Source organism: Passer montanus, unplaced genomic scaffold, assembly GCF_014805655.1.
Source record: "Passer montanus isolate IOZ18808 unplaced genomic scaffold, ASM1480565v1 scaffold47, whole genome shotgun sequence".
Taxonomy (NCBI): Eukaryota; Metazoa; Chordata; class Aves; order Passeriformes; family Passeridae; genus Passer; species Passer montanus.
In genome coordinates, this window is record NW_024369596.1 from 3440527 (window position 1) to 3464519 (window position 23993).

The 23993-nt window shown below is 52.0% G+C and overlaps 2 protein-coding genes across 17 annotated transcripts in view; one reads left to right on the plus strand and one right to left on the minus strand.

Moving 5' to 3' along the window:
• GRAMD1B (GRAM domain containing 1B) overlaps window positions 1–13674 on the plus strand; it is a 103521-nt gene extending 89847 nt beyond the window's left edge. For 12 of the 14 annotated variants that reach the window (XM_039721777.1, XM_039721773.1, XM_039721774.1 and 9 more), the window contains 8 exons: window positions 185–327; window positions 1366–1469; window positions 2318–2521; window positions 2649–2739; window positions 4924–4935; window positions 5216–5323; window positions 6427–6544; window positions 7515–13674. In XM_039721777.1, the coding sequence (XP_039577711.1) occupies window positions 185–327; window positions 1366–1469; window positions 2318–2521; window positions 2649–2739; window positions 4924–4935; window positions 5216–5323; window positions 6427–6544; window positions 7515–7604 (870 nt within the window). In that variant the 3' untranslated portion in view covers window positions 7605–13674. The remainder of the gene's footprint in view (window positions 1–184; window positions 328–1365; window positions 1470–2317; window positions 2522–2648; window positions 2740–4923; window positions 4936–5215; window positions 5324–6426; window positions 6545–7514) is intronic. The other 2 variants (XM_039721775.1, XM_039721776.1) reach the window with 1 other exon arrangement.
• Window positions 13675–13676: 2 nt separating this feature from the next.
• SCN3B (sodium voltage-gated channel beta subunit 3) lies at window positions 13677–23253 on the minus strand. 3 transcript variants are annotated; one of them, XM_039721788.1, is made up of 6 exons: window positions 23154–23253; window positions 20761–20924; window positions 18873–19098; window positions 17199–17337; window positions 16350–16446; window positions 13677–15924 (listed from the first exon to the last, which is right to left on the minus strand). In XM_039721788.1, exons 1-5 carry the CDS (start codon window positions 23218–23220, stop codon window positions 16383–16385), a joined length of 660 nt encoding a protein of 219 aa, XP_039577722.1. In that variant the 5' UTR covers window positions 23221–23253; the 3' UTR covers window positions 13677–15924; window positions 16350–16382. The 3 variants fall into 3 exon arrangements, with proteins under 3 accessions (XP_039577722.1, XP_039577724.1, XP_039577723.1); XM_039721790.1 differs by lacking the exon at window positions 23154–23253 and adding an exon at window positions 22292–22665; XM_039721789.1 differs by lacking the exon at window positions 13677–15924 and adding an exon at window positions 15950–16104.
• Window positions 23254–23993: the final 740 nt, after the last annotated feature.

The following is a 23993-nucleotide window of genomic DNA, read 5'->3' on the forward strand; positions in this document are numbered from 1 at the left end:
CAAGAAGCATCTGGGTGAATCCCTGGTTTTCCTCTGCCTTCCCTTCGGGGCGAGCTGCTCCCAGCAGAGCTGGGCTGGGCCGTGGGGGTGCCTCCTGTGTGCAGAGTGCTGCTGGAGGTGCCAGTCTCTCAGAGCAGCACCCTGACCACACTCAGAGTTGCCTTGCACGCTGTTTTTCCTGCAGACAATGTACAAAGCCAGCCAGGAGAGCGAGTGCTATGTCATAGATGCAGAGGTGCTAACTCACGACGTCCCCTACCACGACTATTTCTACACCATTAACCGCTACACGTTGACTCGTGTTGCCAGAAACAAAAGCCGACTCAGGTACCTCTCCTGGGGAGGGAATGATGAGCAAAAAGCACCTTTGGGAGGGGGTTTTGCTCTTTGGGTGTGTTAGGAGGGGTTGAGGGGGTTATTTCTTTGTTTGTTTCTTTTAAAATTTATTTATTTTTTAATGCTCTCCTCCCCAGCCAGCATTAAACACCTTTGGTTTGTCTGTGCTCCTGGAGTGCTGTGCTCCCTTCTCTCCTTTCCCCTGGGTTTTGCCCTTGTTTTAGCCAAACATGGGCTTTGCAGCTCTGAGCTGGGAGTCCTAAAGGCAGGTCTGGGACCTGTCAGGGACAGTGACAGGACAGAGGCAGCTGTGCAAGAAGAGAGGAGTCAATACCTACAAGAGAAGAAATCCAACAAGTGTTTTATTTTTTATATTTTTACATCAGGAATGCAGTTTGCAGATTTTTAATGACACATAGAAACTGTGTGTGTGGGTAATTTAAAGCAAGTGGTTTAATTGCTGACACACCAGCTACTATGAGGGACAATGACTGTGCAGAGCTCTCTGGGAGTCACTGGGCTCAGTGGCTGTGAGGATTCTGTCACATCTTCTCCTTTGTCCTGTTGCTGGGACGTTCCTGTCACCAAGAGTAGGGGCAGGATTTTCACCTGCTGGGTTGCCATCAGTGCAGAGCAGTTACAGCTGCATCAGGGAGAGGATTTACAGATTTTTCTTGCCTCTCTCTTGGATGCAGAGGTTTGCAGAGCCTGACTGTGATAAGCACAGGATGAACATCCTGGGACTAAACAGAGGAATTGAGTACTGGCAAAGCCATGTCCATGTGACTTCAGTAATGATAATCCAAGTGTCTGCCAAATGGCCCTGGAGTGCTCTTGGGAGAGGCTCTTCCTGCCTTTGGAAGGATTTTTCCAGCAGTGCTTCTCCTCTGGAAACGTGAAAGGCTCAGAGCATTCCAGAAATAACAGTGTACATGATTATTTCCTGGATTTACACTGACAAAGATTGTGAGTTGACATCACCCCCAGGAAGCAAAAGCAGGGGAATGACTGACCTTCTCCTCCTCACAGGGTTTCCACAGAATTACGCTACAGGAAACAGCCTTGGGGGCTGGTGAAATCCTTCATTGAGAAGAATTTTTGGAGTGGCCTGGAGGATTATTTCCGTCACTTGGGTAAGAGTGGCAGTGCCAGTGGCACTCATGTTTCCCTGGGAGTGGGCAGCATGATGCAGCCTTGAGGGGGCTTACAAAAGGGGCTACCACAGCTGGAATAAATGACCTGCTGGAATTAATCAGGGCAGCAAATCCTGCTCCCTGTCAGACAGTTTGGGGGTCAAATTTTGGTGAAAGGTGCAAAGAATGTGGAGCACGAATCTCTCAGACCCTGCCAGCTTCTTTGGCCCAGCTGGTGCTTTTTTTGGGCTACTTAAAAACAGTGGCCAGGCAAAATTAAGAGAATAAAAAGCAGTTCTATTTATTGAAGGGCCTTCAGGTACATTTAGGGCAGACAAACCCCACCCAAAAATGGACAATGGGTCAGGGGTTTTCACACTTTTATAAGTTTGGTCCATTTGCATTTTGGGGGTCAATCTTCCAATTCCAGCTTCAGCCAATGAAGTCATTGACCCCAAGTTTGCTCCCCCAACTCCCTTTTGTTTCCATCTCTCAGCCTGAGGCAGTGAGGTGTCCTTGATTGCCAGGCCTGGAGAGGAATTGTTGTGTCTGCCCCAAATGGGGAAGCAGCAGCTCCCACTGTGTGTGGAGTTTGGAGTTCTGCACCAAAGAACTGCAGGATTACAAATAGATGGAAAATAGAAAAGCTGAAATCCTGGACAGGAATTGCTGTATCTGCCCCAAATGGGGAAGCAGCAGCTCCCACTGTGTGTGGAGTTTGGAGTTCTGCACTAAAGAACTGCAGGATGGCAAACAGGTGGAAAATAGAAAAGATAAAATCCTAAAGCATCGCAGCAGAGGGGTTAAACCTTTCTCTCTCTCCAACATGCTCCCCCTTGGTGCTGCAGAGAGCGAGCTGACCAAAACAGAGAGCACGTACCTGGCGGAGGTGCACAGACAATCCCCCAAAGAGAAGGTGAGCAAGCAATCCACGGTGCGGCGGCGGAAACGCGCCCACGCCCACCTGAGGGTGCCACACCTGGAGGAGGTGCTCAGCCCCGTCACCACCCCCACGGATGAGGAGGTTGCCCATCGAATCAAGCACGTGGCAGGTGAGCAGCTGGGGATGGGTTCAAGCAGGGCTTTGTCACAGAGGGGGAGTGTTGGGGTTGTTTGGGTCAGGTGGATCAGGGGTTGCTTTTCCCTGTTTCCCGTCCTGAATTCATCCCATCTCCTCAGGTTCCACTCAGACACGGCACATCCCTGAGGAGAGCCCCAGTGGCTTCCACCTGCAGAGTGTCTCCAAGCTGCTCCTTGTCATCAGCTTTGTGTAAGTGATGGTTTTTTCTGCTCTCCTCCCCAGCCAGCATTAAACACCTTTGGTTTGTCTGTGCTCCTGGAGTGCTGTGCTCCCTTCTCTCCTTTCCCCTGGGTTTTGCCCTTGTTTTAGCCAAACATGGGCTTTGCAGCTCTGAGCTGGGAGTCCTAAAGGCAGGTCTGGGACCTGTCTGGGACAGTGACAGTCAGGACAGAGGCAGCTGTGCAAGAAGAGAGGAGTCAATACCTACAAGAGAAGAAATCCAACAAGTGTTTTATTTTTTATATTTTTACATCAGGGATGCAGTTTGCAGATTTCTAATGACACATAGAAACTGTGTGTGTGGGTAATTTAAAACAAGTGGTTTAATGGCTGACACACCAGCTGCTGTGAGGGACAATGACTGTGCAGAGCTCTCTGGGAGTCACTGGGCTCAGTGGCTGTGAGGATTCTGTCACATCTGGTCAGGCAAAACCTGTTCATGTCTGGTGCTGGGCAGTGATTTTGATGAGAGGTACAGCCAGAAAGCAGCTGGACCTTTGAGAGATGATTTCTGCACAATAAGTGAATAAACAGCTGAAGTGTGAGGGATTTGAGTGATTTATCAGCTCAGCAGCAGGAGCTGTGTGGTTTGGCTCTTTCCTGCCACACCTTTCAGGACTGGTGGTCTTGGACTGGGATGTGCCCTCCAAGTGAGCTGGGAGTGGGCTCCTCACGTCCCTGTGGCTCAGTTCAGTACCCAAACTCACTGTTTTTATTGTTCTCTGCCCTCGGGCTGACAGCAGGCTTCATTCAGTGCTGCAGTGCTCACTGGGCAGCTGCTGTGGAGCAGAACAGTCCACAGCAGTGATCCAGGCTTTTCTGACTTGAGCTCAGCTTTTCCTTAAGCTCCACCTGGCTTTCAGAGAGGTGGGGGGAAGCTGGGATTTCAGGGCTGAAATGACAGCTCATGTTGAGCTCTTTTCTGTGTTCCCTGGTCCCAGAGGAGGCACAGATGCAGAGCCTTGCAGCAGCACCCAGCCACTGATAAATGAGGTGCTGGAAGGTGTTGTCATGATGAGAACACAGCACAGAGGTACCCAAGCTCTGTGCCAACGTCTCCTGACAGCTTCACTTGGGTCACAGAGCCCTCTGTGGTGTTTCCAGAATATTCCTCTGGCCCGTTGCCATCCGCCTGACTGAGCTGGTCATAGTGGGCCATTCTTCCAGCAAAATAACTGCACTGTTCCGAGCCAGGCACCAGCCTGGCAGCCTGGAATCCCTTCCTGGGGAGGAGCAGAAATGCCCCCCTGTGTGGTGGGGGTGAGAGGAGCTGGGCAGGGCATGGCTGGGGCGTGTTCCCAGGGCTGGGGTGGGCATGGAAGGGAGGATGTGAACGGTGTGTGGATGTGTCAGTGCCTCACTGGGAAGGGGGGATGTGAGCACTGTGTGTGTGTAAGTGCCTCACTAGGATTGGGACAGGCTGGATGTGAGCATTGTGTGTGTGTGTGTCAGTGCCTGCACCAGGATTGGGAAAGGCTGAGTGTGAACACTGTGTGTGTGTGTGTCAGTGCCTGCTTTGGGAATGGGGAAGGGAGGATGTGAACAGTGTGTGTGTGTGTGAGACAGTGCTTGCACTAGGATTGGAAAAGGCTGGATGTGAGCACTGTCTGTGTGTGTGTGTCAGTGCTTGCACTGGGAATGGGGAAGGCTGAATGTGAACAGTGTCTGTGTGTCAGTGTGAGTGCTTGCACTACGATTGGGGAAGGCTGGATGTGAGCAGTGTGTGTGTGTCAGTGCCTCAGTGGGATTGGGAAAGGCTGCATGTGAGCACTGTGTGTGTGTTTGTGTGTCAGTGCCTGCACTAGGATTGGGAAAGGCTGGATGTGAGCCCTGTGTGTGTGTTTGTGTGTCAGTGCCTCAGTGGGATTGGGAAAGGCTGCATGTGAGCAGTGTGTGTATGTCAGTGCCTCAGTGGGATTGGGAAAGGCTGCATGTGAGCACTGTGTGTATGTCAGTGCCTGCTGTCCCCAGGAGCCCAGCAGTGCTGAGGGAACTTCACCAGCAGTGCAGGCTCACGGATCCTGTCTGTCCTTCTGCCTCTGCTCCCTTCCCCTGTACCTCCTGCGCTGTCTGAGCCTCCCCTCCCACCCAGTTTGTGTCAGTCCGTTTCTAACCTGCAGCTGCTCCGTCTTTTCTCTTCCCTGCTCCCATTAGGATCTGTTTCAGGTACTGTCTCTCTCTTTTTTTACCTCTTTACTCTCCCATTTCCCTCCCTTTCTCTGCATTCGGCACATCCACTCACCCAGCCCTGTCTGTCTGTCTGTCCTCCTGGCTCACACATTTCTTCCACGAGGTGAAGTTTTGCTCACTCAGATTAAATCCCCGCTCACAGCATGGACTGGGGCTCAGACACCTTCCTGAAGGCCTGGCTGTAGTCCCAGGTGCTCCTGGCAGGCAGTGAGTGTGAAATGCTCCTGAAGTGGCTGTTTTCTTGCTTCCTTTGCAGTCTGGTGCTGCTGGTCATTCTCAACATGATGCTGTTCTACAAACTCTGGATGTTGGAGTACACCACGCAGACGCTGACAGCGTGGCAGGGCCTGAGGCTGCAGGAGAGGTACAGCCACGCCTGCTGGGGCTCACATTGGCTTTTCTGGGTGTCAGAGGCTTTCCTGTCACACCAGAGCTCTGGGCTCCCATTTTTGTGCAAAACAGGTGAAGCTGAAGGGCTGTGTGCATTTCCCCTGCAGCTGAGGAGCAGAGTTAAGGCCACAGAGGATGCTCTGTGAATAAATGTTCAGCAATTTTGGGCTGAGGGGGTCACTTCCCCTCCTTTGGTGGCCAAAATTCCCTCTGTATCTGCAGCATCTTAGAATGATCCCTCTGCATCAGAGGAGAATTTGGGCCTGGGACACAGGCTCTGTCAGGTTTGTGTGTTGGAAGGTGTGGATCCAGATGTCCTGCCTGAGTGGTCTCTGGTCTAGTTTTAGAGGCTGAGAACATCCTGCATCCACTTTTCTGAGGATTTTTGTCCCCTTGTGTCCCTTTTTTGGAGTTCCAGTTGCTCTCTTGCTACACTTCAACCATTCATAGCCATGTGCTACCTCTGTGTTGGAATTTTTTGCCCTATTTGTGTCATTTCTCCTCCTTAGCAAAGGGAATTACTATCTTCCTCATACCAACGCTGCTACTTCCCCACAAAAAGATACTTTAGGTGATTATAGATACTTCTGATTTTATCTTTTTTTTTTATCTTTCTCTGGTGCTCTTGGTGATTTTTAGACTACTACAATAGTATTTAAGTACAGAACTTAGATCCTGTTTGCACAGTGAGATGTGCAAGTGCTGGAATTACGTGGGTGGCTCCACATGGGTGATTGTTGTGTTGCAGCCACGATTGCTGTGGGAGCACCTGAATCCATCCAAGCACCTGGAATCCTTCCATCTGTCCTGAAGGGAAAGAATTGGAAAAAAGAGCCAGAGCAGCTATTCCTCACAATAAAGGCACAAAGGGACCCGAGGGACAGCAGCTGGCCAGGAGCCAGCAGTGTGCCCTGGGGCCAGGAAGGCCAGTGGCTCCTGGCAACTGAGGTGTTGGGGCTGGGCTGGACTCTGTGGTCTTGGAGGTCTCTTCCAGCCTGGTCATTCTGTGATTCTGTGAAAGAGAAATCTCTGTACAAACTGCGGGATTTTATGACCCTTGCCTGTGTTTTTGTGCAGGTTACCCCAGTCTCAGACAGAGTGGGCCCAGTTGCTGGAGTCCCAGCAGAAGTACCACGACTCAGAGCTGCAGAAATGGCGCGAGATCATCAAATCCTCCGTGATGCTCCTGGACCAGGTGAGACTGCACTGCTGCGGGCAGGGCTGTGACCAGGGTGTCACCGTGTCCTCCCAGTCCTGCTTCCCATCCTTCAGCACCTCCTGCTTCCACCACAGCCCCTCAGGTGTGCCAGCTCCTGTAGATCCATCTCCTGCTGCTGCTGGGTACCACAAGGGCTGTCACAGGGGGCCGTGGCTGCTCTCTCCCATCAGAGGGGTCCATGCACATCAAGGAGAGAACCCTAAGCAGGGCCAAAAACCTCATATGGGCACATTTGGTGTCTCATCTGTCATCCCAGTTTGGGGAGCAAACTGGTTTGAGCTGAGGCCTGGATTTACATGCAGCTTTCAGGGAGGAAGGGGACAAACTCTTGTAGCATAAGTGCAGGAATTTCAGGATGTGCTCCCTAAAAGGCACACAGGGCTGCTGAGAGCACAGTTCAGAAATGAGAGCTGCTTCCTCATAAATCCAGGAATTTCAGGGTGTGCTCCCTAAAATGCTGAAAACACAGGCCCCAAGTGAGAGCTGCTTCCTCATAAGTGCAGGAATTTCAGGGTGTGCTCCCTAAAAAGCACACAGGTCTGCTGGGAGCACAGTTCAGAAATGAGAGCTGCTTCCTCATAAGTCCCTAAATGTGAGCTGCTTTCCCCTAAGGAGAGAGAACTTAGGGAATGCCAATCCATGTCCCTATCAGACAGCTTCAGCAGCTCGCCTGGGTGTAGATAAGGACAGATTCAGCCTCCTTGGCTCCTCAGCACTGTCCTGGTATCACAGAGGAGTTTCTTCTTACCCTGGACTCTGCTCATCCCTTCTCCTGGAGAATGGTGCCCCACATTCCCAGTCCCCATTTGTGCATCCCCCTGACTCCCCACTTCCAAAACCACAATTACAGCATCAATGCTTGATACATAGGGAAAAAGGAAAAAGGAAACCCCCAAGTTCTCTCCTCCAGGGTAGCACCACAGTGGAGAAATCTCTTGTCTTGCAGATGAAGGATTCTCTAATAAATCTCCAGAATGGCATCGGGTCCCGGGACTTCGGGTCAGATCCAGAGGAGAAAAGGAAACGTTTCCATTAACAGGCAGGAATGCAGGAGGCCAGAGGACGGTGTGCAATATGTGTAAATAGGATATATAAATATATATATAAATATATATATATATACAGATATAAATATATATATTATATACAGATTTTAAGAGAAAAAAAAGAAAAAAAAAAAGAAAAAAAGCCTAAAGAGGGGAAGGAGTGACCTCCAACACTGGCTGAACTGGAGGGTCTCTGGGAGTGTGGGGGTGTGTGTGGGAGGGCTGTGCTCTCCCAGCACTGAGGTGTGCTTAGGGCCGTGCCCAGCCCTGCTCCCTGGGCCCGTGCACTGCTCCTCTGTGATATTCCTGTCTGTCTGTCTGTCTGTTCCTGTTGTCTCAAAGGGAAGCATCAGTGTGAGTGCCCCCCTGCCCGTCCCCATCCCCTCCCTGCGCATGGAGGTCCCTGCTTGGCTCTGCCATCTCCCACAGGGGACACTGTCACCTCCCTCACCCTGCTGCCTGCAGGCACACATTGGCAGTCGCAGTCAATCCCTGCAGAGCTGCTTGGAGAGCAGGGGGAGCTGCTGTGGCTCCGTGGAGGCCCCTGCTGGGGCAGGAATTTGCTGTCAGGGCAGCCAGGCTGGCTCAGAGAGCAGAGCTCAGAGCTGCAATCCCTCCCACAACCCCCCTGTGCTCCTCCTGTGTGATGCTGCAGTGAGAGCCAGGGGAGGGTCTGCCTCCCAGGTGTGTGCACACCTGTGACAGTGTCCCCTTTTCCTATTCTCTGCTTTCCCTGTGCTTGGGCCCTGCCACTGAGCCATCCCTGTGCTGCAGGTCTGCATCGCTGCTGGAATCACCACGGTGGGAGCACCCAAATTTAAACACAGAACCAAAATTAGGGTTGATTTGCAAGCACTCCCACCACCCAGCTCAGCAAATCTCTCTCCTGTTTGTTCACCCAGCCCTTGTATTGTAAAATCTGTGGGAAAACAGGGGGAAAGACAACAGCTTCCTTTCCTTGCCTGGGATAAATGACATAATTGTATCTATGCAGCACCAGCCATCACTGTGGATATTTATGTGACTGCATCCTTGGAGCAACAAGGCTTCCAAAAATCCAGGAGAGGTCAGGAAGGGTCGCAGGGACCACAGGAGGAGAGGAAAAAGGGCCCATCAGAGGGTGGCAGGACAGAGCTGGCTGTGAGGCACCTGAGGGGCAGTGCAGCCCTGGGGGCAGCCAGGTGCTAGAGCTGCACTAGAGAACAGCCAGTGTGCATTTGCACTTCTGCTGGGGCATAATTCCAGACTCCATTAGCAGCCAGACGGGGAAGAGGGGCAGCTTGGCTCTGCTGTGCAGTGCACAAACTCCACAGGGACTGGAGATGCAGGCTGCTTCTTGGAGTGTTTAATAAATGGTTTTGCCTCTCCCCCAGCGGGGTAGGTGATGAGAATATGAGTCCCACTTTGTCCAACATGAGAATGTGAGTCCCACTTTGTCCAGCACTGGGATTTTTCCACCTTCTGGCTGGCAGCTGCACATCCCCAGTTTGGAACAGTGCAGTTGCAGCTCCTCCAGGTCTCACACCATTCTGTGGCACAGAATATCCTCAGTGCAGCCTGAGGAAAGCCCTCTGAGCTCCCACTTCCCAGTGGATGCAGGAGTAACCTGCTGATTTCTCCCCAGAACAAAGTGCTAAACATGTGCCCCACACAAGACTCCCATGTGCAGGAGCATGGATGGAGCCAGGCTATCAAAAGGACATTTCAGACTGTGAAAGCAAGCTCCAGCTGGGGAAAACCAGAGAGTAATGGCTATTTATGACTATTTATTTAATTTAATGCTGCTGACTACTGTACTGCTCCCTGACTTTTTCCCAGGGAGGCTGCTGAAATGGCTGCTGTACCAAGAAATTGAGGTGCTAGGGCCTGGGAAGGGCTTTCTGGGGCTCCTTTTCCCCACTGTGACTTGCCAGACTGTCCCAGAGTCCCCCTTCCCCCTCTTACTCATTCCCACAATTACTAAGCACACAGAATTCCCCTGCTGCTGCGATTTCCCTCTTCTAGAATTTAATTTCCAGCAGCAAGCAGGACGCACAGAGGAGTCCCTGGGATCCAGCCTGCCAGGAAAGAGCACACTGCAAGAAGAGCCTGCAGTGTGGGGTCTCCTCCAGCTGCAGGCTGAGAAATCAGAGAGGGTCACAGATAAATGCTGCTGATCAGTGTTTGCTGCTCACATTCTCCCTGTCAGGGAGGCAAGGAACCCTTTTTCTCCCCCTGAATCCTTTCTCCTGTGCAGATTTCCAGCTGCAGGCTCGGGATGTTCCCTCAGGCTGAGCCCCAGGGACAGAACTGCACAAGCTCTGTTAAATCAGTGTCAGGCCAGGCAGCTGTAGCATCTCAACACTGATATTTGTCCCACCTGCACATTAAAGTGGATTTTTAAATTGTTTGACACCCATCCTGCCACTCAGCAATGTGAATTCCTGCAGTGGGAGCAGTGGGCACCAGGCAGAACCTGGTGCTGCAGTGTCCTCCACACTGAGGGAGGTTTCTCTTTGAGGTTCAGGGCTTTGGCTTTTTCTAGTTCTTTCTTTTTCCCACTTGGCAGCCAGTCTGCCTTGGAGTTGGATGGGATTCACAATCTTGTTTTGCCTCTTGATCTCTCACAGTAGTAATAAAGAGGGGAAAATCAGGGTCTTAAGGCACTAAGGGTGAGGGTTTAAAGAAAATCTTGGAGTGTTTTCAGTCCCTCTGCAGAGCTGGGATAGGAATCAGCTGCCCCTGAGCAGTCCCAGCTGACAGGTTAATTCCTTCTGGAGCCAGAGACAATTTTGGATTACATTTCCTGGCGGGATCAGTAACACTTTCTAGGAGTGAGAGGCCTGAATAATGTTACAGAGGGTGGTGCTTCCCCCAGCACTCACAGCCAAGCCAGGGTTTTGCTTCTCCCCTTGCTCACTCATCAGAAATCCCCCTGGATTCTTTCCAGGTGCATTTCCCCTCCCAGTCTGACCCTTCCACCTGCACATCTGCTGGGGTTTGATTTGCACCATCTGAACAACCACCAAAACAGGGATTTTTTTGAATTATATTTATTTTTTAAAAGGCATTTCTCCAGCCAAGCATGCAAAAGCAATGCCAACAGCTTGTAGCCTAAATCCTGCCAAGGAAGATGCTTCCTGTTGGGAGGAGGGAGAAGGGGGAGGCTCTGATCCACCAGTTTGTGACATCCTCACTGATCTTACAGTGGCACAACCTCAGCCCTGATAAATGCACACCTTAGCTTATCTTAGAGTTCTGGCAGCTGGGAGTTGAGTCCTGGGTAAGTGCTGTGCAACCAGGCATTCCCAGAGTAGATACCAGAGGTTTCTACAGCAGCACCTGCCCGTGAAGCCTCTGAAGGACCAAAAACCAGGTTATTCCAACCAAAAACCAGATTATCCCAAGGCAGGGGCACTGCTGGGCCTGCACATTCCAGAGAGTAAATATGGGAAAATAAAAGGCAGAGAGGCCCTTGCAGTGGGAAGGAGTTGGCTGTTAACAGGATAATGAGCTTTTTTGGGTGCTCTGCACTCCAGGCACTCTTCAGTGACAAAACTGTGCTATGAACTCATACTAACTGATACTAACTTGTGTCTGAACCCTTCCTGCCTCCCTTTGGGACAGGAGAAGGGAGGCACATGCCTTTGATGTCCCCTGAGCTGCCTGTGTGACACAGAGGCTGCATTTCCACCTCTGGCTGCTGTCCCTGTCTGCAGGTGACACCTGACCCTGCTTGGATGCTTCTCATCTTAAAACCAGAAACCTTGGGCACAGGAAACATCTCTAGTACAGTGTGACCCTGGGTTAGAAGAGGAAAGGTTCAAAGCACAAGGCTTTGCTGGATTTGGAGCCCTGAAGGCACAAAGCTGCCTCTGAGATAACAGGGCATGTACTGGGAGATTCCCTCTAGGAATGTTAATCCTGGAATGCTAATCCTTGTCCTTATCAGACAGCTTCAGCAGCTCACCTGCCTGTGGATAAGGACAGACACTTCAGCCTCCTTGGCTCCTCAGCACTGTCCTGGTAGTCACATAAGAGTTTATTCTTACCTTTATGCAAGAAGGTAGAAATTTCTTTCCCAGAGAGTGGCTGGAGACACCTTTGGTCTGGGCACTTGAGACCTTTTGGATTTGCTCTGGTGTGCTGCAGCAGCTGTTCTCCCCGGGAGCACAGGAACAAACTCCTGATTTACAGCTGGAACTGTCTGGTTCCATGTTCCACTGAAAATCAGTCTTGAAATCACTTTAAAGCAGCAGTGCCTGGCTCAGGGGAGGCAGCTCTGTCCTGTCTGCCCAGGCAGCTGCTGCCACCCCCAGCTCTGACAGATCAGTGCTTTCTGCACTGCCTGCTCAGCTCCAAGGGGTTCTGCCCACGGATCTCTGCCAGGCTGCCACCAACACAGCCCATGGCACAGCCCCCTGGGCTCTGACTTCGTGTTTTCAGCCTCAACACCACTTAAAATACTGACAGGGGCTTGCTTAAAACAGCTCAGAACAGACACTGGAACCAAAGTCCCTGAGGAAAGTGACACACAGAACACCTGGGCCAGGGTGGTTCCTGTGCTGATTTTCCAGCCTGTTCCCCACTGGACATGCTCTGATCACTGAGGCTCACAGAACACCTCTGCCAGGGTGGTTCCTGTGCTCTCTGAGCTCTTGTGGCTCACAGAACACCTGGGCCAGGGTGGTTCCTGTGCGCTCAGATCTCTTGTGGCTCACAGAACACCTGGGTCAGGGAGGTTCCTGTGCTCTCTGAGCTCTGTGGCTCACAGAACACCTGTGCCAGGGTGGTTCCTGTGCTGATTTTCCATCCTGTTCCCCACCAGACACGCTCTGATCTCTGTGTTTGCAGTCTCTCCAGCACGAGTCTCTCTGTGCCATAAAACCTCTCTTTTTCCAGATGTGCACACTGGCCAAATACTCTCGTGTCCTGGGTGACTGATCAAGGCCATTCCCTGATCTAGGCAGACAGCATGGGCTTCTCTTAGCATGGATCATGGCATGCCATGCCCTCCTCCTCTCCCACACGTTTTGCAGTGCTTGCTATGGCTTTTCCCTGTCCCCTCCCACCTCTGCTGCTGGACAATCATTACCTGTGTCATAGATGGTCTGACCTGGTGCTGTCCCTGCCTGCCTTCCCCTCCTGCAGTCTGTATGCTCTTCAAGTGAATGTGTTTTGTTTTATTTTATTTTATTTTTTTCAGTAGGGAAAAGGACTTCCTTCTGCTGAAGGAATTATATTTGCACATGGCTCGGGGAGGTTCCTCCTCTGGCCGTTTCTGTTACCTCACTCATTTAGGCCAATTCCATTGCTAACGTTAAAGGCCACCTTCCCTGCCCCAAACCCCGAGAGTAGGTAGGGAATGAACCCCCATGTGCAGCTCGGGTTCTGGAGCTGCCCAGTGGAATCAGGACTTGGGAGAGCAGCTGTCACAGCTCCATCCAGCAGGGAGCTGGAGCCTGTGCCACGCACATCATCCCCATCTCCACCCGCTGGGAAATGGCCCTTGGAGAGCAGGGATGGAAGCACCGACCTGGCTCTGGGCTGGATGTGGAGGGAGGGAAGAGCAGCAGAGCAGTAGCAACGTCACAACCTCCCACGAGCAGCCTGGGACATCACCATTCCAGTGGGATTTCATCTCCCAGGGCTGGAGAATGCTGCTATGAAACCCTGGGGCGTGTTGTCCCCACGCGGGTCCTGCAGCTCCTGTGCACAAGGGATGATGAACGAGGGTCTGCTCTCCTCCTACAACCACCACAGGCACCTGCTTCCCTGCTGGAATCCCCTCCAGACCCGGGGCTCATGGCTGAGGTGACTCTGGGGTGGGTGGGGGAAGGATTGTGGGTTTGTTTTAGGAGTTGTCCCGACTGTCAGAAACTTTGCGCTGTGCGCAAAAAAAAAAAAAAAACAAACAAAACCACAAAAACAAAAGAAAACAAAAACCAAGCCGCGGTTCAAAGCGATACTGGAACGTACGTGCTGGAATGTAGGAATTGTACAGGCTCTGCAGCCAAACTCCGTGTAAGTAGTTAGTACCATGGAAGTACGGTATCAATTAAAAAATCTATCCAACAACCAGCGTGGCTCTTGGTTCTTTTTATTATCCTGCCATTCCACAGTCTCCTCTCTCATTCCAAACACACACAGAGTCTTTGCCAGGACTTTCTCTTCCAGGTCTTGAAGAATCACCAATTTTTAAATTATTATTCCTTTTTCCCTGCAAGATTCTTGAGCAGAACTTTGCACCCCGTTTCCTCCTGCTTGGAACACCGCGAGGCAATGGTCACCTCTGTCTGCAGGAACTGGAAAAGTGAAAGATTTGTCCAAAAAAAAGAGCATCCAGAAGATGCCTGTGGGACTCAGGGAGGTGCTGGACAAGGGGACGGCCCTTCTTTACCACCTGAGGTAGCTCTCAAGAAGTTCTTGGGTTCACTCCTGTTTTGATTTAACAGTATGACACCAGAGGGTTTTCTGTGGCTCTCAGGGACTGAGAAGCAGAGCTGGAGTGGGAGAGAGGTGTCCTAAAATTCACCTTGGGCTCAGTGCCGTGGGCAGTGCTGGAAACCCCAGTTACAACCCAGTCCCTCTGTGGAGCTCAGGATCCTGCCAGGCAAACTGGGATAGGGAAGAAGATGGCATCCAGCTGAATATTCTTGGATATTCTTTTGGACATCAGGATTTTGGGAACTGGTGCCCAGACTGTGAGTGTGCTTTATCTGGAAAATGTGCTCCCCTTGCCAGGCTTGGCTCTGGGTTTGGGAGCAATCCTACTACCAAGACTGCACTGGAGTAGTTGACTAAAGTTGACACCCACTCTAAAAAAAAGGTTTTGAACAAGTGCCAGTTGGAAATCTGGCCTGAGCCTGCCTTACAAACGGGGTAATTTCCATGATTTTAGCGAGCACATAAAAAGCAGCAGAACAAAGCAGAGGGGATTCCGTGGGTGGGGAGCATGCCTGGAGTCACGAGCACGTTGGAGCTACTTACAAGTGGAGCAGAATTTGTCAACTCTGGCAAAGCAGCACAGGCTCCATTGCAGCAGGGATGTTACAACTCTGCCATGCAACAGGCCCAAACCTTCCCCACCTGGTTTTACAGCACGATTCCACCCTGGCCAATGGTTCTGCCTTTTTCCCTTTCCAATCCCAGCTGTTGAGCTCAACTGATCTGCACTGAAGGGCAGAAAGCAATTTTTATTCCATTTAACCCTCAGAAAAGGTAATTTTGCATAGGAAAGATGGAATTTCCAGGGTGATTCCTAGGCACCAGGAGATCATTTAGGATTCATCCAGACTATTTATACTGGTGATTAATTGCCTCAAGAGAGAATTAGGATTAACTGGGAAAAGTGGGTGTTTTGTGTCTATCCCTCTAGATGGTGCTGCTACAGCACCAGAGAACCACCACAGTTACAAAACTACAACCATTTTACTAAGCTGTGAGGGCTTTGTATCCTATTTGTTTCTCCTGCCTACCAGCATGAGGCTGCCTTCCTTTTTGGGGTTCCCCAGGAAAAGGTGGATGCCCTACCTTGTCCTGCTGCCTTGCCAGCTGTTACAGGTTCCTCCTCCCACTGTGTACTCCAGGAGCAAACCTGCTGTGCCAGGCAGGTGGAAGGGGACGGGGGGTTTGACACTTGATAAATGAGAGGGACACGGGATTCTTGTACTTAGATCATCCTGCTTCCCAAAGCAGGAGTATGTCATGGTCTGTATCCTCAATTCCCTCCAGAAGAAAGTGTGAACATGACACAGGGACCTGTCTTTCCTACTATACACTTCCAATTTTAGTGCATTACAGTCCTCACCCTACTCTGCTTGTGCATGGACAGCCTAAAATTCAGAGTGGCTTCATTAATTAATTAAATTCTTCCTGTTCTAACACCAAGAAAACCGCTTGGGCCACAGTATGTGGTGGACTAACCCCCTAAGAGATCCTTGTTCACAGTCCTGCAGCTCAGAGCAATGTGCCATACATACCCTTACCCTCTGCAGTGGAGAAGTAGCACATTTAGCAAATAAAGGTGGTGGTGAGAGCAGCTAAGAAGTGACAGGTGACATTTACAAAGCCATTGAGGTGATGATGGAACGGAAAGTCGGGAAGGAGCCGTGCTGCCCACAGCCTGTGCTGTTTGCTCTGCGTGCTTCCGCAGAGGAGTCCTTCAGCACCGGGCTGGCAGCTCAGGTGGGGTCACAGGACCAGAGTCAAGGCTGTACAGAGTCCCAGGCAAATGGAAGAGAATTTACACTTCCCCGTGTTCCTCCCCACGGCGCAGAGCTCCCCCTCAAAGCTGGCTGGTGTGGCATGGTCCTTCTGTCTTCAGAGCCCCTGCAAGGGAGACAATTCCTCTTGGAGCTCACAGGGGTGAGGGTGGCAACAGTTAGCACAGGAACTGACCGGAGGTGAACGAGAGAGTAAAAGATCCAGATTTTAATCTGTAGCACACAAATTCCTTCCTAGAACGTGTTTCCTTTGGAGGCAGAGCCCTTCCAGTCCTCATGGGCACAGCTGCAGGGGAAAGTGAAGATTCCCAACTCCACAGCAATAGGTAAAGGAGGCATAAATACACCGTGGCATGTGCTGCTTTGGGGGTTCAAGAAATACAAGTACACCCCTAAAGACACCTGTATGGCTTCTAAGGTTGTTGGGGGAGCTGCAGAGGAGCACAGCCATGCTCCAGGAGTCTCCAGCCCCACCACAAGGAAGCTGAGGGGTGGACAGACACAAGGAGTGACCACTTCTTCATGACCCACCTTGGCGCCGTTCACTGCGCTGCCTCCCCTCTGCTACTCCTCCACAGGCACAGCACAGTTCTCCTTGTTTTCCGATGGAATTGCAAGGTAGTCTGTCCTGTAGTTGGAGGGAAGGAGGAGAGCACACAGTGTAAAGCTCAGCTTGGGTAAACTCACCTTTGCTGAGAGCCTGGAAGCATCTCTGAGGTAACAAATGTCACCTGTAGATGCTCACAGAGGGAAACTCCTTGGCACAGGCAGGGCAAACACCGACTCTTCCCTGCTCCAAAATCCTACACAGCCAGCCTTCCTATGTACAAAGAGTGCTCTAAACCAAGCCAGGTGTGTGGAAAGATGGGAATGGGCCAGGATGAAACCAGACCTTCAGGAGAGCATCTCCACATGGTCCAAACCTGGAATACTGCTCACTCCCTGCCTGGTGTGTGGTGCAAGGGGGCACAGTCTTGGTGCTCCTAAATACTGCAAGGACTTTGGACAGAGCAAACACCAACCAGCCCATGCCACGGCAAAGTTCAGTCTTCCTGCAGTCTTCCAGCATGTTTTAATCACTACTCACTTTGTCAACCTTATTGAGGATTTCTGGCAAACTACACAGGGTCTGTCCCATATTGCAGACACCCTACAGGCACAGGTTCCTGCTGGTACAGAACAGTTCCTTGGGTTTTACAGTAGATGAGGTGAGGCAGAAGGAATTAATATTACACGATTTATTCAATCATCAGAAAGAAAAAGTCATCAATTTTAGACCTGATTATCCTGTACTAGCAGGGGTCTATACAATTTGAGAGCTCTGGGACATGTGAAGAGCTCTTGCAGAACAGACCTCACCTCCAGGGGTTCCAGACTTACGCATTTTCCTGGGCAGCCTCCTCTGCCTTGGAGACCTTCCTGTAGCAATAGATCATCTCAATCAGCAGCCAGAGCGTGAGGAAGACCAGCAGAATATACATCATAATTTCTGAGATGACAGAGGTGAAGTCTTCTCCAGCTGTGAATAAAATGAAACAACCCCTGATTATTTCCATGCAGATCCATGGACATTTTCCACCCTTGTGTTATCCTTCCTAATCCACCTTGACAGAGTCTCCAGGTGCCTTTAGGCTGTGAGGGGGCAAAAGAGAGGGATGTGCAACAGGCAGGGGTCCCAGAGGGATCCGACACGCACAGCCCTGTGTGTGCCTCGCATCCCTGCCACCCCCACATCCTCACGGATTGCTCACCTAGCTCATCTTCACGCTCTGTTTCCTCCCCGTGCCCCACTCGCTGGTGTTACTCGGCTCTGTTGTGCCGCCAGTGATTTGTAAAGGATCAAAACACTGAGGTGGTTGTGGGGAAGAGGGAGGGGAAAGGGCAGACAAAAGGGCTGAGAGCTCCAGGCCCTGTCTGAAGAGAGCAGCAGCATCCCCTGCACTGTCTGCAACATGCCGCGATTGCAGCACCGAACCCAGCAACACCCAGAGGAACAGAACGACTCAGGAGCACCACAGAAGGAAGGAGGAGAAGCAGGAGACTGGTATCAAAATGGAGAACGAGTTGTTGTTGCAGGAGGGAGGGGGCGGCAGCAAAGAATCGCTGCGGCTCCCTGGGAATGGCATCGCTGTAACATCCAGAGCCGCCGCCGGAGGAGCTGGAAACCTCTGCTCGCTCCTGCCCAGCTGTGCCCAGCTGTGCCCGCCTCACTGTGCCTTCCCACACCCACACACAACCAGCCTGTGCCCAGAACCAGCCTCCAGCCACCAAACAAGCCACAGGTTTTTCCTCCTGAGCCACGTTTGTCAATGCCAAACTCAGAGCCCTCTCCTGTGGTGCAGTGACAAACTCTATCCCTGGTGACAACACCCACGGCCACTGACAGCACAAAACACCCTCCTGCCCTCCTCCAGCATGGCGAGCTGGGTCACCCTGGCCTCTGACAGCACAAAACACCTCCTGCCTGTTGCGGTGTAATGTCATGGCTTGCCTCAGTTCCCCCGGTCCTTCCCCAGGTGTCAATCACCTCTCCTTTCCCCCAGCCTGACTCCTACTGTATATCAACACAGAAATTCCAGGGGAGCATCGAGTGACTGGGCAGAGTCAAAAGATGCTCTCCCTCCCTGGGGTCCCTTTCACCTGAGACCTGCCCACCCCATACCTGGTTGTTGGTCCTTGGTTCCCTTCCTCCTCCTCTCCCCGGGTTAAAAGGGCAAGCACACCACGTGCTCAGAGTTCTGGTGAAGCTGCTGCTAGATTCAGGGGCCATGTGGCCCAGAATAAAACCTCTGGATTAAAACCCTCCATCGGGGCCGACTCCTTCCTTCACCATCGCCTTAAAAGCTTCTCCAGCACAAGGAAGCTTGAGGAGTGACCCTCTTCCACAGCAAGTTCCATCTGGAACTCGGACATGCCTGTGCTTGTCCCCACGTGCCCAGCTGCGACCCACAGCTAGCCAAAGTGTCTCTGGGGTGGAGCACCACAATTGCCACTATTTACTCAGCAGCAGGGCTGGACAAATCAAGACACATATTGATAAAAACCAATCCCTACCCTCCTCCACCACGGTGAGGTGGATCACCCTGGAGCTCTGGAAGAGGGGCCGGTGGATCTCGAACTCGAACTCGCGGGTGATGTTGCAGGTGTAGACGCCCGAGTCGTTCAGGGTCACGTTCAGCACGGTGATGGACACGTCCTGCATGTCTTTGCTGCCATTCCACTGGATCCGCCCGCTGAAGCGGCTTGGGAACTCGTGGTTTGTTTTCCTGTACTCGTAGATCTGTGAGGAAATAAATGTAAATGGATATATAGATCTGTGAGGAATATATATATATATATGTAAATATAGATAGATCTGTGAGGAAATAGAAAGGGACGTGATGGTTAATTGTCACAGTCATATTTTCTGGAAAAATCCCTTGCCCAGGATTTCTCTCCCGGAAAGCTGAGAAGACTCAGAGAAAAAGGAAAACAATATTATCTCATTTGCTTCTCCTGTGTTTTGCTGCTTGGGGATGTGGTAGGTGATTGGCTCATTGGTTTCATGTGAATTGTTTTTATTTATTACAGCCAGCTCTGTCTGACTTTCTGAGGAGAGAGTCAGGAGTTTTTCATTATTATCTTTTAGTCTTCTGTCTGTATTCTTTAGTATAGTTCAGTGCAGTTTTAGTATAGCATTCTTTTATATTATATAGTAACATAAAAGAATAAATTAGCCTTCTAAGAACATGGAGTCAGATTCATTCCTTCCTCCTCCATCTGGGGAGCCCCGAAAATACCACAGTTAATCTCTGCCTTGGACAGCACCACAGCAGGAGCCAGGGGCAGCATCCCCCTCCAGCTACACTCAGGGATGTTCTGAGCTCCCTTGGTAACAGCAGCTATTCATATTCCATCATGCTTTGCCTCAAAGTATCAGGTGACTTTACAAAAGACAGGAAAAGGAGTGATCAGGAATCCAATATCTCCACGAGAGAGGGAGAAAAACTAAGGCACAGCAAAACACAGATGCACGTGGACACAAAAAATCAGCAATGGAACAGAAAACTGGGATTCTTCGTGCCTAGCAATGTGCCTGTTAGTCAGTGCATGTGAGACCACCTAGGAAAGAACCTCAGAGCACCCACAGTGAAGACCCAGCTCTTTTTGGGAAGCCCTGGGGTATTCAGCTGAGATGGAAGTGCTGCAGGGCAAATATGACAGTGTGACATTCTGGCTGGCCACAGTCCCACCATGACCCTGCTCGCCCCAGCTCACTTTGGTTGGTGTTCTTTGGGTTGCCACTGGCAAGTGGATCCCCTGGGGCACTGGAAGTGAATTCCCATCTCATTCCTTAGCCTGGTCCCTTTTGTTCTCAGACGGAAGGAGAATATTTGTCATCCTGCGTGGCCCTGCTCAATCACAGCCACTGATTTAATGCTTCAGACTCAGATAAAATAGCTAGAAAGAAATGTGCACTCAGCCTTTATCTAGTTCTCCATTTCACCATTCTCTCTTGAATTCCAGCTGTTCCTCATCTGTCCAATTTCCATTTTGATTCACTCTGAAAATCAATTTTACCTTTTCCTGACAGGGATCCAAAGCAGCTCCTGGAGATCCTCCCACAGCTGGGATAACACAGCTTTCTCTGAGGCAAAGAGAAGTAAATCCTGCCCTACAGATTTATTTTTATTAATTTCACCTCCAAAAGAACAGCTTTGGGATTCAGAACCGATTCAGACAAGGGTACCAAGGGTCAGTCATATTTGACATCCTCAGATCCTGGGCTTGAAGTATTGAGGGACTGGCTCTGGAGATTGGCATTGATTAATCTACACCCCAAATGTTTGACCTCAGCAACTGATTGCAGCTTTTCCTACCAGGAGTTTGTGCTGTGCCCAGGTGTGGGAATGGGATAAGCAAGGAAAGGAACAGAAAGGGCTCAGATCCCAGTGGTACATACAGGCTCATCCTTCCCCCCGTTGGGCCTGTAGAACCATTCCACCACCGTGCTGGCTGTCACCTCTTCCCTCTTCATGCAGGAGATGCAGAGCAGCTTCATGTCTTTCCCTTGGACAGCCTCTGTCTCAGATGGGACTTCCACACACACGGAGGAACAAAATCCAGCTGGAGGAAAGGAGCAGCAGAGAAAGAGGTGTTAGGACAGGATTAGAGAAATATCAGTTATTCACATCTTGGCATAAATGTTCCTAATGGAAAATGGCTTGATTTATTACTAGCACTGTCTGATAACAGATTAAGTCTCAAATGTCAAATTTTACCAAGCTTCTTTCTCCTGAGATATTAATAATTCATAATAATTAACAGAGGGTGATCACTTCACACAGATTCACCTCTCCAGCGTCTGCCTTGCCACAACTTTCATCTTTCCCTGGTAATTAATGCCACTTTAAAGGCATTGTTCATTGCCTCCCATGCGTGCTGGGCATGCTCCTGTTAGAGCAGCAATTACAGTCTGGGATGAGGGGCAGCCCAGAATTCCAGCGTGGAGGAACAGCTCGCTCTTTGTGCTAAATTGGAAGGTCTGGATGCTTTAATTCAGCAAAACTGGGAGAGTCCAGCACCTTTGCTGTCCCTGGGCTCCATGGGCACTACTGGGAACCAAGGGGCTTGGACGGGAGTGAATTTGGCAGCAGGAGGAGTTATTGATTTCCCAGGCATTCCTGCTCAAAACGCTTCCAATCAGAGCTGTGCTAAGGCTGGCAACTCTCGAATACTGCTCTTGCAAAGAGGACAGAAATCATTGCATGTGAAGCCACACGCTCGAGCAGAAAGGGATTGTTTCAGCACCACATCTCCGACCAAATCCCTGCTGACATTTGTCCCCCGGGCTAAACAATCCCGGGCTCTGTGTGTCCAAGGCTGTCTCCAGAGCCCAGACGCTGACTTTGCTGGCTGCTCCCTCCTCCCCAGCCTCTGAGGCACCATTAACCCACTCTCTCAAGCAACATATTATCCCGGGACTATTCCTGGAAGCAGCCTGGTTCCAATTCTCCCAATACTACCAGCAGCAGCTTCCAGGGAGAAATAAGGAAAAGCTCCAGGATCCTGCTTTTCTCTGAGAATCTGCACACACAGACAGGCACCCACACACAGGGCTGAAGGCACACGCACATCGAATGTGGCAAAACCGCCCAGCCTCTTCCCATGGCAGGAATCAAACTGCAGCTGCAATCGATTGATTAACTCCAGTTTACACAGACCGGCACTAAAACACCTCTTAATGGGCTGCACACCCTCCCCGAGGCAACGCGATGTCAAATTACGCTGCAAACCCCCGACCAAGAGCAAACAGCAAGGGACCAGCACATGCTTTGTGCTCGGCACTGAGGCGCTTCCACTCCCTCACACCCACGAGCGCAATTCCCTTCTCCCGACAACAAAAACCCCACTAGGAGGGCAGGTACGAATGGAACATCCCCCTTCTTTCTTTCCAGCGGCGGGGCTGGGTGGAGAGGGACGGCAGCACCTACCCCAGAGCAGCAGGGCGAGCGCGGCCGCGCAGAGCATCCGCGGCAGCGCAGCCATTGTTCCGAGCCGGCACGGCGCTCGGGCTCCTCGCACGGCGCTCCTGGATGCTCTTCCCCCGCTCGCCGCCGCGCTCCCGGCGCAACAGGATGCCGGGCGGGGAGCGGCCGGGCGGGCGCGGTCCGGGGGCTGCGCTCGGCCGCGGGGGCGGCAGCACCACGGACAGAGCCCGAGCCCGGAGCCTGCACCGAGCACAGAGCCCGCACAGAGCCCGGAGCCCGAGCCCGGACAGCTCCGCGGCTCCGCGGGCGCGGCCGGCGCTGCGCAGGGCGCGGGCGGAGCGGAGCGGGAGCAGCGCTGGATCAGCAGCAGCAGCGCTGGATCAGCAGTAGCAGCGTTGGATCATCATCATCATCATCATCATCATCATCATCATCAGCAGCAGCAGCAGCAGCAGCAGGTGCCCCGCGCCGGGAGCGGCTCCGCGGGGCGCGGCCGCGGCGCTTTTGTTGCGCGGGCTGCGGGGCGCAGCGCCCGGCGGGGAGGATGCCTGGGAGGATGCCTGGGAGGATGCCGAGGAGGATGCCGAAGAGGATGCCGAGGATGCTGGAGGAGCCCGGGCGGGGGGCACGGCCGGCACATGCGCGGCCGCGTCCCCCGGCCCCGGGCGCGCCCGGCTCCTCCCGGCTCAGCGCAGGCAGCGCGGGGCTCCGGTGGTCCCGCGGGCAGCGCCCAGCTTGGCTGGGGACATCACACAGAGCATATCACACCGCCACGGAGTGTTAAGGCGTCGGAATGGACGCTAAAGCTCAGGCAGTCCCACCCCCTGCCTTGTGTGGGGACAACTCCCACCAAGCCACAGCCAACCTTCGAGCACGTCCCGGGCAGCCACGACCTCCCTGGATGCCCTGTCACCGCCCTCACAGCAAAGCATTTCTTCCCGAAAGCCGAATTTCCCCTCTTTCCATTTGTACCCCTCGTGCCCGTCCTGTCCCTACAGATCAGCATCACTGTCCTGCCTCCAAAAAAAGCCAAGGGGCGGGGGGGAAATGGGGGGAGTTATCCCTGTGGGGTCACAGAAAGGCCTCTGCTGCTAATAAGTTTAATACTAACATTTGCACGGCTCTGAAGGTCACAGTTGGAAATACTGGGAAATCCTCTTGCCTCATGTTCCTGCCTGATTCCAGGGAATTTAATGCCAGCAGCAGGCTGGGCTTTCTCTCCTTGGACGGGGGCCACCGTGCCCTGGAGGGCTCCTCCAGCTTTGAAGGTCACAGTGCACAGAGAGGGGGAAATGAAGCATTTGTTACATGTGCTCCTTTTAAAGCACCTGCAGCTCCACTCACAGCACAATCTGAGCTAAACCCGGCCAGCCCCACCAGAGGATGGCACAGGAGTGACTGGCAGTGCCAAAACTCAGCGTGCAGGTGGCCAGACCCACCCAGAGGTGTTTGCAGAAAAAATCAGCTCTAGTTGTACTCAGGCTCTCAGCTGGGCACACGCTGCTGGTGGTGGGCACTGCCACAGCTCTGTGGCCTCCCCAGGGTGGAGGGGGCACACAGGAGATCAGGGGCACACAGGAGATCAGGGGCACACACAGGAGATCAGGGGCACACACGTGAGATCAGGGGCACACATGTGAGATCAGGGGCACACACAGGAGATCAGGGGTACACACAGGAGATCAGGGGCACACATATGAGATCA